At 37.3% G+C, this 13,592-nt stretch overlaps 1 protein-coding gene across 8 annotated transcripts in view; it reads left to right on the top strand.

The window, feature by feature from the left end:
- casp3b (caspase 3, apoptosis-related cysteine peptidase b) overlaps positions 1 to 12,899 on the top strand; it is a 29,826-nt gene extending 16,927 nt beyond the window's left edge. For 4 of the 8 annotated variants that reach the window (XM_058797108.1, XM_058797114.1, XM_058797113.1 and 1 more), the window contains 5 exons: positions 385 to 493; positions 582 to 714; positions 809 to 984; positions 1,797 to 1,911; positions 2,006 to 4,199. In XM_058797108.1, coding sequence (XP_058653091.1) covers positions 385 to 493; positions 582 to 714; positions 809 to 984; positions 1,797 to 1,911; positions 2,006 to 2,235 — 763 coding nt within the window. In that variant the 3' untranslated portion in view covers positions 2,236 to 4,199. Of the gene's footprint in view, positions 1 to 160; positions 494 to 581; positions 715 to 808; positions 985 to 1,796; positions 1,912 to 2,005; positions 4,200 to 6,860; positions 7,206 to 9,945; positions 9,992 to 10,471; positions 10,609 to 10,699; positions 10,829 to 10,925; positions 11,102 to 12,001; positions 12,117 to 12,210 lie in introns of those variants that run through there. The other 4 variants (XM_058797107.1, XM_058797109.1, XM_058797110.1 and 1 more) reach the window with 3 other exon arrangements.
- The last annotated feature ends 693 nt before the right edge of the window (positions 12,900 to 13,592 follow it).

The following is a 13,592-nucleotide window of genomic DNA, read 5'->3' on the forward strand; positions in this document are numbered from 1 at the left end:
ATGATAGAATGTACATTTTTGGGTGATTCATTCCTTTAACTTCACATTGTGAAGTTAATAAAAGTACTATTAAAGGCTGGAATACACTACATGACTTTTAAAATCTGAACAGATTTTAAAACACTGGGCATCATACACTTACTGACTTTGTAATATTCAAAGAGGAAAAACTGACCACCATAAACTAAAAGACTGAGTATCATGCACTACTAGACTTTAAAGTTGTTCCAATCACAACAAACTCACACAGAAACGTGCCTTAACTAATCACTTCCTATATTACCACTTTCTGAAGTGACTGTAAACCATTTCCACCTTAATTATGAATGTATCATACAAGTCTCTTTGTTTGCACATGTATTCGTATCTCACATCTTTTAACAGAGTCGATCATACGGATGCCAAACCACATTCAGATGTTTCTCAATACAACATGGACTACCCCAGTCTGGGACAATGTGTCGTCATCAACAACAAGAATTTCCAGAGAAATACAGATAAGAGCTGGGACTAACACTGACGAGTTGAAGTAGTTGGTTTAGTTCTCGTTGGATTAACCTTTTTTTTTTTTTTTTTTTTTAACAGGAATGGGAGTTCGTAATGGGACAGACGAGGATGCAAAGAATGCGATGCAGACCTTCTCAAAGCTGGGCTTCAAAATCAAAGTTTACAATGATCAGACCGTCTCACAGATGAGAGATTTGTTAACTAAAGGTATTTTTTGCGAGGCGCTGACCGAATCTGAATAGTGATTGGTTACAATAATTGAATCGATCAGTCATAAACTCATAAATTCTTCCATCTTCAGCGTCTCAGGAGAATCACAGTCAATCAGCCATGTTTGCATGTGTGTTGCTGAGTCATGGAGAAGATGGAATGATATTTGGCACAGATGACTGTATCGAGGTGAAGGAACTGTTTGCACTCTTCAGAGGAGACCGCTGCAAATCACTGGTGGGGAAACCCAAGCTGTTCTTCATTCAGGTGAGCTGATTGATAATATAGAAGAGTAAAATTGTTTTCTTGTTCAAAAAGCTGTTATTTTAGTACCATTGATCTACTATCTAAATCTAAAAAATAATTTTGATGAGTTTTTGCCATTTTTAAAAGGTTTTTTTTTCGTCTATATAGTTTTTATTTTTTCCAGTTTTAGTTGTTTTAGTACTTCAAGTTAAACTAAATGAAAATGAGAAAAGTTGCAATGGCAACTAGCAGCATTATTTATTTATTTAAATTTTATTTTTACGTAACATTTTTTATTGCTTAATTTTATTTAACAAAAATAATATAACAATATAATATAAAATTAATAAAAACTTAACTTAATAAAAACTAAAAATATTATTTTTATATTTTGATTTGAACTTATTGTTTTACGTTTGCATTTATCATCAGCATGCATTAGGGTTTCTTTTGCAAGATGAAGTTAGGAACAAATGCTAGCGCAATTTGTATTATGATAAACACTTTAATTTATTCAATTATACTTTGTTATTCCTTTGAACAATTTCGGCAAATGCATAAAAAAAGATCAAGGGCTTCACAAAAAAAAAAAAAAAATCACACAAACACACACAGTTTATTTTCTACCGTTTAGTTTTTAGTGGTTTATTTTGAAGTAGCCAACAGCCTTTTGTTTACTAATATGCAGAGATGCAAAGTATACATTATACATCCTACAGGTTCCGGCCTGCCCCAAAACCAGAATGAGTGTTTTAAAGGCCAATTTTGATTTCACAAGGTGTTTAAAGTTTTACTTGCTCTTACACTTGTTTGTCCTGTGTTTCTCCATGCAGGCTTGCCGAGGCACAGGTCTGGATGCTGGCATTGAGTCTGACTATGAAAGTGAAGAGGTAACACAGAAAATTCCTGTTGAGGCAGATTTTTTGTATGTCTACTCCACTGCACCAGGTAATTCTGTTCTAAGAAATCTTAATGAGAACCAAATTATAGAAAATATACAGACAAACTTGCTTTAATCATCTTGTTTGCTGTCTGTCCTCAGGTTATTACTCCTGGAGGAACGTTGCTAATGGCTCCTGGTTCATCTCCTCACTGTGTGAAATGCTGTCAAAATACAGCAAGCAACTGGAGATCATGCAGATCATGACGCGTGTCAACCACAAGGTGGCGCTGGACTTTAAATCCTCCTCCAATCTTCCAGGGTTTGATGGCATGAAACAGATACCGTGTATTGTGTCTATGCTGACTAAAGAACTCTATTTCCATAAATAATTCATGTGTATTTTACTGATTATGTTGCAGTGGAAAACAAACACTTTTAAATCATTTAAAAATAATACTAAGCAGCCATTTAAAGCACTGCAGACTGCAGCCAAAATGGGAAGAAGGGATATAATGGGAATTTATAATTAATCATTTATTAATTAAAGTAATTAAATATTTGAAATGATCTGTATTTTTTCATCCTGGTGTCTGACATGTTTACTGTGCTGGATTTGACTGATCTTTAAGCTGGGTCACACATTGGATGTGGTTTGTTCTGCTGGAGTTGGTAATCCATCTGTGGAAAGTATTGACATGAGTATATGACATTTCTGTCATTAATTACTCCCCCTCATGTCGTTCCAAACCCATACAACTTTCGTTCATCTTCGGAACACAAATTAAGATATTTTTGTTCATACGTCGTGGTACTCTCCAAAATGGCAGAAGCCAGTAACTCGGGGAGAACAATTCTTAAAGGGTCACTGGATGCAAAACTCACTTTAACATGTTGTTTGAACATAAATGTGTGTTGGCAGTGTGTGTGCACAACCACCCTATAATGCTAAAAATCCACCCGGTGGTATTTTTAATCTCTATAAATAATATCATAATATAAATAATATAATAATATAAATTGTAGTTCAAAAAGGTAAACACAACAGTTGAAGTTGACTCAAGATGGGTAAAAAAAAAACTCTGCGAAGTTGCATTAGTCATCCGTCACCGACCGTGACAAGTAGACTTTTGAAGATGGAATAATGAGTGGATTAAGAACAGCCTAACATGAATGGAAATTTTTGGCAAGGAGGATTGTATGCAAGGCTACCGACAGTAGTTAAGGTAGTTCGTTTTTTTTTTCTCGCAACTTGTTTATTGACGTAATAGCAGTTAGCTGTGCAATACGTGCTGATCGGGTGCAGTCGGGTCTGTGTCTTCCCAGCCGGGTTCAGGTCCAACTTTAGAATAATGGTCGGGTCCGTGCCGGGTCTGGGTAGTGCATTTAAGGCATTTCTCGGGTCTGCATGGGTTCGGGTCCCACTTTCAAATAAAATACAGGTCTGGGTCAGTTCCTTGCCGCACATTTATGGGTCTCTTTGGGTTCAGGTATGAATTTTTGGACCCATGAAGACCTCTACCTAAGACCCGCCCTGAGTGAGCTGTAACAATCTGACTGCCATTGTTTAAATGCCGGAGCAGGGACGTAGACAAGAATGGCTCCTAAGCGATTGAGGTGTTTTGTTGTTGGATGTTGTTGTTGTTGCTAGTTAGCAAGTTTCGTGGCTAAATGCGGCTAAAGTAAACAGGACGGCTAATCACTCCGCAGAAGAGAGGGGCGGGGTGAGCACAGCTCATTAGCATTTAAAGGGAAATGCAACAAAACAGGTTGCTGTGAACAGAGCTGATTTTAACAAGGTAAAATGGGTGTTTTTTACACTACCATTGAGAAATTTTAACCAAAGTATGTTATAGACTTTTCATTAAGACCCTAAAGAATCATATCAACTTGTGGAAAATGGGCATCCAATGAACCCTTTAAATAAATTATTTTATTGTTTTCTTTGCACACAAAAAGTATTCTCGTAGCTTCCCTAAATTGAAGTTGAGCCACTGATGTCACATGGACTATTTTACCGATGTCCTTACTATGGTTCTGGGACTGGAACGTTGCTGTCTATGCTGGGTCAGAGAGCTCTCCGATTTCATCAAAAATATCTTAAGTTGTGTTCTGAAGACAAACGAAGGTCTTGCAGGTTTGGAATGACATGAGGGTGAGTAATTAATGACAGAATTTTTAATTTGGGGTGAACTATACCTTTAATGTTATGTTTTCCCGATCTCTGTCTGAACGTATCATTACATTTCGTAATATCAAGCATATGGACTTTCCTCTATTTTCTACTTCTGTCTCTGGGCTTCCTGCCACTATCCCTGTTAAGTCTCTGTTTAAGACTGTTAATAAACTTCTTAAAGGAAACATAACACACACAGTTTCACCCAATCTCATGTTAATCTTGAGTACCTATAGAGTAGTATTGCATCCTTCACATCTCCAAAATGTCTTTAGTTTTATCATATTTATAAAAGAAAGATAGTTTTACGATTCTCTCTGGAAAAAAGCCGAGCTCCTGGAGGCGCGCCGTGGGCGGAGCTAAAGAGTGACGAGCACTTGAGCGCCGATCACCAACAAAACAGAGACATTTGATGCAGTTTCACTTACCTTCTGCAGTTCTGAATCTTGACCGGGATCTTTCTTTCAGTATCAAACGATGTGCAAATCCAGAGTCGAACTGGGCCTTGTTTATAAAACGTTGGTCAACAAACACACTTGAGAAACTCCGTTGCAGCCCCGAAAAAACAAACTGCATCCAGTGTTTACATAACGCTGGATTGTTCGGGAAGCTGAACAAGGTTATCTTTCTCTTACAAAACTCCAAAACAAACTTCTTTAGAGACATTCTTCCCGAGCGAGTCCCGTGCAGTGCAGCTGAATGAAGTGTGTTGATGGGCGCGCTCTCGCTCTGGTCGATGCGTGCACGGGCGCGTTCTTCCGCAGAATTTACCATGGGCGAATTCCAAACAGAAGTGAGCATCCCTATGCCCTACTCCCTTCGAAGGGCAGAGCCCTTGAAGTGTGTTCTTTGAAGGGTGTAGGGCATTACTGCCTCGTATAAGCGTTTGGAACTCCCTTGGCCAAGGGAATGATAGACAAAATGTTACCTTGACAACGCTGCGCTTGCGTGCATCATTCATCTCTCCAACAGTTGTTGCAAATAAATATTTCTTCTTATTGCTATTATTTTATTCAAATACTGTCTAATTGTGTCTTATTTCCTATTAAACTTTTTCAAACTAAACTTGCTAACAATACAGTCTTAAATCATATTTTTAATCACTGACGAAAATATTTTATATTACATAAACATAAAGAAAAATTTAATTAGCTTATTCTACTTACGTTTGTATTTAAATTCAAAATAAACCCCAACTTTGCTTTAAAATGCATCGCAAGATCTCCTAAGTGAAGATCACATGATCACAAACGGAAATCACTTCCGTGAAGTTATCTCATGTTCCCTTCGCTAACGGACTTCTGGAAGGGCCCTTCGTGAAGGGAATCAGTTGTTCACTTTCGTTTGGAACGTCCCTACAAATGGCGTCCCCTTCCCGAAGTGCCCTTCAAGGGCGCAAAAAAGCCGTTTGGAATTCGCCCCATATAAGGAGTTCCACCCTCTTTTACGTCATGAAGAGCCACGATTGAAAAAAAAAAACCTCTGAAACTTGGACGAACCCGGAAGTAAGATTTTTGGCACAGAAATACTCTGTTATACTTCCAAATTGTTTTTTGAAACTTTGTCCATGCTTAGCATGAGAATCCAACTCTTTAACAGCGTAAACAACTCTGAATGCATGAAACAGCATTGTCCGATTCAAGCCTTTCCCGCTCCTTGAGTTCTCTCCACCGCTGGAAAGCTGCTCCGATGTTTATGCAGGTCAGATCCTACCTCTTGTCTGATCATAACCCTTCTTTTTAATGTTTTGTTGCTCTGATATTTTTCTCTTTTTTATCTTCCAGTTCTCTCTGTCTATAGTCATTTTGCTAATATCGTCCTGTACACTCAGATTGAGTGCTTGGTCTCTTCTCTCAATAATTACAAGGCACGCCCCCTTGCTGCTGATTGGCTGTAATTGTGTTTTGGGACATGATCCGACACTGCGGTCAAAAGCGTTTTTCAAAAATTGCTTGGTGCACCTTTAACAGTTCTTTAATCTCTATAAACCTGGTTGAATTAGTTGATATTCAGCCTTTAAATCCTCCGATCACTACTTTTCTGATCTGATATGGATGGAATTGACTTTGTTAAGGGCCAGATTTACTAAACAGGGCAAATAAATAATGGTGCAAATACCAGTAATTTGACAAGCGCAAAAGTTAATAAATCGCGTTGCATGATTCATTTTAATACTCTCCTCATAGTCTTTGAATTCAACTCCCTCCTACATCAGAAATGCTTCAACTTTGAGACACATTAAAAGGCTAAGAAGCATTTATTTAAGGCTGTTTTTAAGTAACTGTTGTTTTGTTCTTGTTGTTTTTGTTTTAACAAAACTGATGCACTTTGGGTTTAAGAAAAGTGCATTAAATGCTTTATTATTTTATGTGCACATTTAGGCTGTCAGGCATCATTTGCAGTTGAATTTGAGTTGAGCAAAGATTGAAGACCAGCCAGATTTAAAAAAACAAGACAAGCGCTCTAGGGCTTTTAGAACAACAACAACAACATTCATTCCCTCATCAATTAGCCTTAATTCTTGAATGCCAAATTAGCAAATTAGATTTCTGAAGGTTCATGTGACATTGAAAATCTTTTTTTTTTTTTTTTTTGCAAACGTGAACGCAGAATCATCCAATCAGCATGTTCTGTTCGAGCAGAATATGTAAATGTAGATTTTGTTTATATAAATCTCAACAGTAGGCTATTTTTAGTAATAATAATGACTTTTGTGATGACTTTTATAATGCACTTTTGCTATTAGAGGTACAAACGCTCTAGACGACCTGCTGTTAGCAAATTGTTCATAATAAATAACTTTCATAGAATATATACGATTACCATAAATCGTAGCGTCACTGATGTGTTTACTGCGCATGCGCAGAACCAAACTTCATGTTTTTGCGGGTGGAGCTACAGTTTTAGTTTTCATATTCATAAGCCTTCGTGACTAAAATGTAAAAACGCAACGTATGCTCGGTTAATATTTATGAGTATTCTTTCGCTATTGGAAGGACATTAAAAACATTTCTTCATTACTATTTACAATCTAAAGTTTGTCATAGTGCGTATCCTAACTCCGGTCCCTCCCTGCTAAACAGAAACTTCCTTTGGGTTTCTACTACGAGTGGTTAAAGAACTTTTCGGATCATCAAAACGATTTGTCATTTCTCTTTCAGAAGGAAAACACCTGACAACGCAACTGTAAGTTATTTACCTTATTCACATTACTGATCACCTTAATTTGCTTTTTTTAGTGTCAGAAAGATATGTGCTTTTAAAAAACGAATTGTTTAGTTCTGAATGTGATTGAGTGTTTTAATGACATATGGATTTAGAAAACAATCTCAGATGTGACTGTAATTGCCACTAAAGAGAATCAATAGTGTCTCTGTGTTGTTTTTGGAGATTTCTGGGAAGTAACTGGTAAAAATGAGGTTTTGTCTCATTTAGGTGGCTGTGATAGTCTAAGAATATAAAAATGTAAAGTTACCATAACTCTTCATAACAAGTCTTCTTTCATTATGTGCTGTCATCGTGGGCTTGTGCCAGTAAGGATAGACTGACCTACTTTCTAGAATACTGCAATCTTCAAGCAATTGACACTGTTAGATCTTTGTAAATCCAGATATTTGTGATCATTACGGATGTTAAACATATAGACCAGGGGTGTCAAACTCAGTTCCTGGAGGGCCACAACCCTGCAGAGTTTAGTTCCAACACAAAAACCATGTAGCTTTCAACTGAGCCTGAAGGACTTGGATCAGGTGTGTTTAATTAGGGTAAACTGTGCAAGGCTGCGGCCCTCCAGGAATTGAGTTTGACACCCCTGATCTAGGCCGTTTCTCAAACGGAAGGCTGCATCCTCCGGAGGTCGCATTTGTAGGCTGCATATGTCACAAAGAAGATCTTATTTTAGTATATTAATGGTTATAAATTTGACCATTGTTCTTAGTTAAGTGTAAATTGTTGTAATATGCTTTTGACTCGCAAATGTGATGCTCAGTTAACTGAAATAAACCAGGCTTGATGACGTATGCGGCCTACAAATGTGACCTCCGGAGGATGCAGCCTTCCGTTTGAGAAACGGCCCTAGACTAAGAAGGAAGCAAACAAGTTATCTTGTGGGGCTTTATATGAACTTGTTACACCTGTTTTAAAGGAAGAGCTTTATGGGAAGTGTAGAACACATATTGTATTTCTGGGTAATTTCCTAACAAGAATACAGTAGTCATCCTAAAGTATTGTGTAAGTCATTTTTATGAATAGTTGTAGTAACATCAGTGTGTGTGCGTGTGTGAGTGTACAAAATCAGGGAAAAGGGAAATAGTATGAGAGGCCGTTCAAGACATTATTCAAGCTTTACTCGCGCACACACCATCAAACTCACTCACATGCACTATCAAACTCTCTCGCGTGCACACTACCAAACTCACTCACACGCACTATCAAACTATAACGCGTTGACAGCGTGACTTTGAAAATTAATTAACCACTGGTCTAGATGCCATAGGAACGTGGCAATTATCTCTTAGCTGCCTGTTTCATACTGTTTGCTTCAGGTCTGCAGCCTCCCCCTTCTCCTCATTCATACACCTACTGTCAAACTGTCACATGATACTGTTTGTGAATGAGGTAGTGACGTTTATGCGGTTTCTGATTGGCTGAACGCCAAAATTAAATGAGATCAATCTAGTTCAAGTACAGTAAGCCGATCGTAACTTTGATTTCTTCACTTATGTAATATTTACAAATATCGTTTTGACAATGTTTTGTCTTTTTGTCATTTTCGTTTTGGTTGTGGCGATAACAGGAAGCGACCATTTATCAAGTCCTATATCTTTGCATCAGAATGTCGTATAGACTTGGCAGTTGGTTCTTTTGACTCATGCTAACAAATAGGATTCCCAAACATGCTACACATGCTAGCAGTGAATAGCTACATGCTAATAGTGATTAGCTAAGTGCTAATTCAAACTAAGAACTCTATAAAACTCCATAGTGACGATCTGTGACAACTAGTAACTGCCTAGCAACCTCACCATTTACCTTAGCAACCACCCTGAATACCCTAGCAACCGCATAGCAACACCCTAGCAATCACCCCAAGTACCCTAGCAACCACAAAGTAACATCCTGGCAAGCACCCTGGGTACCCTAGAAACCACCTTGAGTACCCTAGCAACCGCATAGCAACACCTTAGCAACCACCCTGATTACCCTAGCAACCGCATAGCAATAACTTAGCAACCACCCTGGGTACCCCAGCAACCACCCCGAGTGCCCTAGCAACCGCCTAGCAGTGCCGTGGAAAACACTCATGCCGACCTAGCAACCGAGTGCTGAGTTTTGCCACGGCAAGCACCACTCAAATTTTCTTCAGGAAATGTACATTCAAAGTCACGCTGTCAACGCGTTATAAAGTTTGATAGTGCATGTGAATGAGCTTGGTAGTGTGCGCGCGAGAGAGTTTGATAGTGCGTGTGAGTGAGTTTGGTAGTGTGCGCGCGAGAGAGTTTGATAGTGCGTGTGAATGAATTTGGTAGTGTGCGCGCGAGAGAGTTTGATAGTGCATGTGAGTGAGTTTGGTAGTGTGCACGCGAGAGCGTTTGATAGTGCATGTGAGTGAGTTTGGTAGTGTGCGCGCGAGAGCGTTTGATAGTGCGTGTGAGTGAGTTTGGTAGTGTGTGAGAGACGGTATAGTAGTGTATGAGAGAGAGTTTGATGGTGTGTGCGCGAGTAAAGTTTGAATAATGTCTTGAACGGCCTCTCATAAAATAGCACTTACATTGAAACTTTCAAAATAAAATAATAATAAATTCCTCATGTTATGTTACAGAAGAATATTACAGGAGAATTTGTTGATCTGACATACAGTCTAAAACATTTATTAAAATGTGAAGCATTATTTATCAGTAGATCTGTTTCTTTTGTTTCCCTTTAGTGACCATGTCAGACTCTGTGGATGCCAGACAAGTGAATGCCAAAGAGTATGTGTGATTTAAATAAGTTGATAAATTACAGAAGTTTTATTACAAGCAACAGGCATACGAAAGGAATAGTTCATCCAAAATTAAAACTTTGCTGAAAAATAGATGAGTTTGTTTCTTCATCTGAACAGATTTGGAATTGCTCACTAATGATTTCTCTGCAGTGAATCCATTGTTGAGCAAGTAATGTAATGCTAAATTTCTTTAAATCTGTTCTGATGTAGAAACTCATGCACATCTTATATGGCCTGAGGGTGACAAACTTTTACTTAAGTTTCATTTGTGGGTGAATTATCAAAATTAGTCAAAAATAGAGCAAACCACCGTTGTTAAAGGAATCACGGACCAAAATCATCACATTGTGAGGTTAATGAAAGTAACTGCTTACTAACCACTTTTTAATGACCACTTCCTGAAGTGTCTGTAAATCATTTCCACATTAATTATGAATGCATCATAAAAGTCTCTTTATTTGCACAGGGGTTCATGTCCCTCAGATCCCGGAGTCGATCATACGGATGCCAAACCACATTCAGATGTTTTTCAATATAACATGAGCTACCCCAGTCTGGGACAATGTGTCGTCATCAACAACAAGAATTTCCAGAGAAAAACAAGTAAGAGCTGGGACTAACACTGACGAGTTGAACTAATTAGTAGTAATGTTCTCATATTTTTTTTATTGGATTGATCCATTTTTTTGAACAGGAATGGGAGTTCGTAATGGGACAGATGAGGATGCAAAGAATGCGATGCAGACCTTCTCAAAGCTGGGCTTCAAAATCAAAGTTTACAATGATCAGACCGTCTCACAGATGAGAGATTTGTTAACTAAAGGTATTTTTTGCGAGATGCTGACCGAGTCTGAATAGTGATTGGTTACAATAATTGAATTGATCAGTCATAAACTCTTTATGAATTCTTCCATCCTCAGTGTCTAAGGAAGATCACAGTCAATCGGCCATGTTTGCATGTGTGTTGCTGAGTCATGGAGAAGATGGAATGATATTTGGCACAGATGACTGTATCGAGGTGAAGGAACTGTTTGCACTCTTCAGAGGAGACCGCTGCAAATCACTGGTGGGGAAACCCAAGCTGTTCTTCATTCAGGTGAGCTGATTGATAATATAGAAGAGTAAAATTGTTTTCTTGTTCAAAATGCTGTTATTTTAGTGCCATTTATGTACTTTTATCATCTTAATTTCTAGTACTTTTGTTGTGTGCTTTTGTCATTTTTATTAGTTTTTTTTTTTTTAGTCAAAATCACTCTGCTTGCCAAGATGTTATACAATTAATAAAAACTAAATATATTGTTTCTTATCTATTAAAATATATTTGGAAAATTATTAGATATTTTATAATTATTAAAACAAAAATTAAAAATCAGAACAGATTTGGAGAAATTTAGCATCACTTGCTCAGCAATGGATCCTCTGCAGTGAATGGGTGCCGTCAGAATGAGAGTCCAAACAGCTGATAAAAACATCACAATAATCCACACAAAGTCATGTGGATTGCTTGTGTATTATTGTGATGTTTTTATCAGCTATTTGAACCCTGATTCTTATGGCACCCATTCACTGCAGAGGATCCATTGCTGAGCAACTTATCTACATCTTGGATGGCCAGTTTTCAAGGAAATATTTATTTTTGTGTAAAATATTCTTTTAAAAATGAACACGAGGCGCCGATAGCCTCGTGTGCAGTGCGCCGACATACAGCGTTGTTGCGCTTCGGGGGTCCCGTGCTTGCAGACCTTTCTCGATCCTATCCCCCCTCTCTCTCCCACTTTCCTGTCTACATACTATCCTATCTCAATAAAGAAAATAAAAAATCTTTAAAAATAAACTTGTCTTTCCTGTTAAAACAGAGACATATTAAAGGGCTCTTGCCTTTTTTTAAGTAGCCAGTAGACTTTTGTTCACTAACATGCAGAAATGCAAATTATATGACATTAATAGCTTCTTACACAGATGCTTGAATGTGTTTGTCCTGTGTTTCTCCATGCAGGCTTGCCGAGGCACAGGTCTGGATGCTGGCATTGAGTGCGACAGTGTAAGTGAAGAGGGAACACAGAAGATTCCTGTTGAGGCAGATTTTTTGTATGTCTACTCCACTGCACCAGGTAATTCTGTTCTAAGAAATCTTAATGAGAACCAAATTATAGAAAATATACAGACAAACTTGCTTTAATCATCTTGTTTGCTGTCTGTCCTCAGGTTATTACTCCTGGAGGAACGTTGCTAATGGCTCCTGGTTCATCTCCTCACTGTGTGAAATGCTGTCAAAATACAGCAAGCAACTGGAGATCATGCAGATCATGACGCGTGTCAACCACAAGGTGGCGCTGGACTTTAAATCCTCCTCCAATCTTCCAGGGTTTGATGGCATGAAACAGATACCGTGTATTGTGTCTATGCTGACTAAAGAACTCTATTTCCATAAATAATTCATGTGTATTTTACTGATTATGTTGCGGTGGGATAAGATCACTTTTAAATCATTATTTTAATAATTATTATGTAGCCGTTTAAAGCACTGAAGACTGCAGCCAAAACAGGAAGGGATATAAAGGCAATTTTAAGGGAAACACTGTATTTTAATACACTATTATCTTATCATGGGTATTTGAAATTGTTTATGTCTTTTTCATCCTGGTGTGTGAAATGTTAAAGTGCTGGATTTGTCACAGACATCTCTTTTATGATTTTTCTATGCATGTTTAGGTTATCACTCATCATTTGTGCCTTGATTGCTTTGTCTTGCTTTGACGTCTGTGAGTGTGGAAGTTCACAATTCTCTGGTTTATCATCAGCATTAAATGCATTAAAGATTGTTTGACAAGAGGAAGCTCTGAACATAAACACTAGCACAATTTGTATTATGATAAATAAACATTTTAGTTTGCTATTAAGCTTGTGTGCTTTGTGTAATTTGTGTTGAGACTCTTAAAGTTGAGCAAAATATAGAAAAAGATACAGGGCTACCTCTCTCTCTCTCTCTCTATATATATATATATATACATACACACACACACACACAGACGCGCGCACTTTTTTTTAATGAAATTATTAATCTTATTCAGCAAGGATGCGTTAAAATGATCAAATGGGACAGTAAAGACATTTATAATGTTTACAAAAAAAATTTACTTTTTTGAACTTTTTATCAAAGAATCCTGAAAATATATGATTTCCACAAAAAATTAAGCAATGAAAGTATTAACATTGAGAAATAATAAGAAATTAGTATTTATTTGTATGTTTTCTATTTTCATTAGTAATTTAGTTTTGCTTTTAGTTTTTATGTCTATACAGTTATTTATTTTTTTTTTTTCGTTTTAGATTTGTTTATTTTATTACATCATTAAAATAATGAAAAGTTGAAATGCTGCATTGGTAACTAGATGAAATAAAAGTACTTTTTATATTATATTTTATTTCATTTAACGTATAAGTTTATTTATTTACTTACTTTTCAAGGAATGAACTTTTAGTTTTAGTTAATTATAATAACCCTGTTTGGGGGACTTGTATTACGAGATCACACCAATATTAACCACTAGGTGGTGCTCTGTTCTTAGATCCCAGCCGAGTGCTTA

The sequence above is a fragment of the Onychostoma macrolepis genome, chromosome 14, assembly GCF_012432095.1.
Source record: "Onychostoma macrolepis isolate SWU-2019 chromosome 14, ASM1243209v1, whole genome shotgun sequence".
NCBI classification, from domain to species: domain Eukaryota; kingdom Metazoa; phylum Chordata; class Actinopteri; order Cypriniformes; family Cyprinidae; genus Onychostoma; species Onychostoma macrolepis.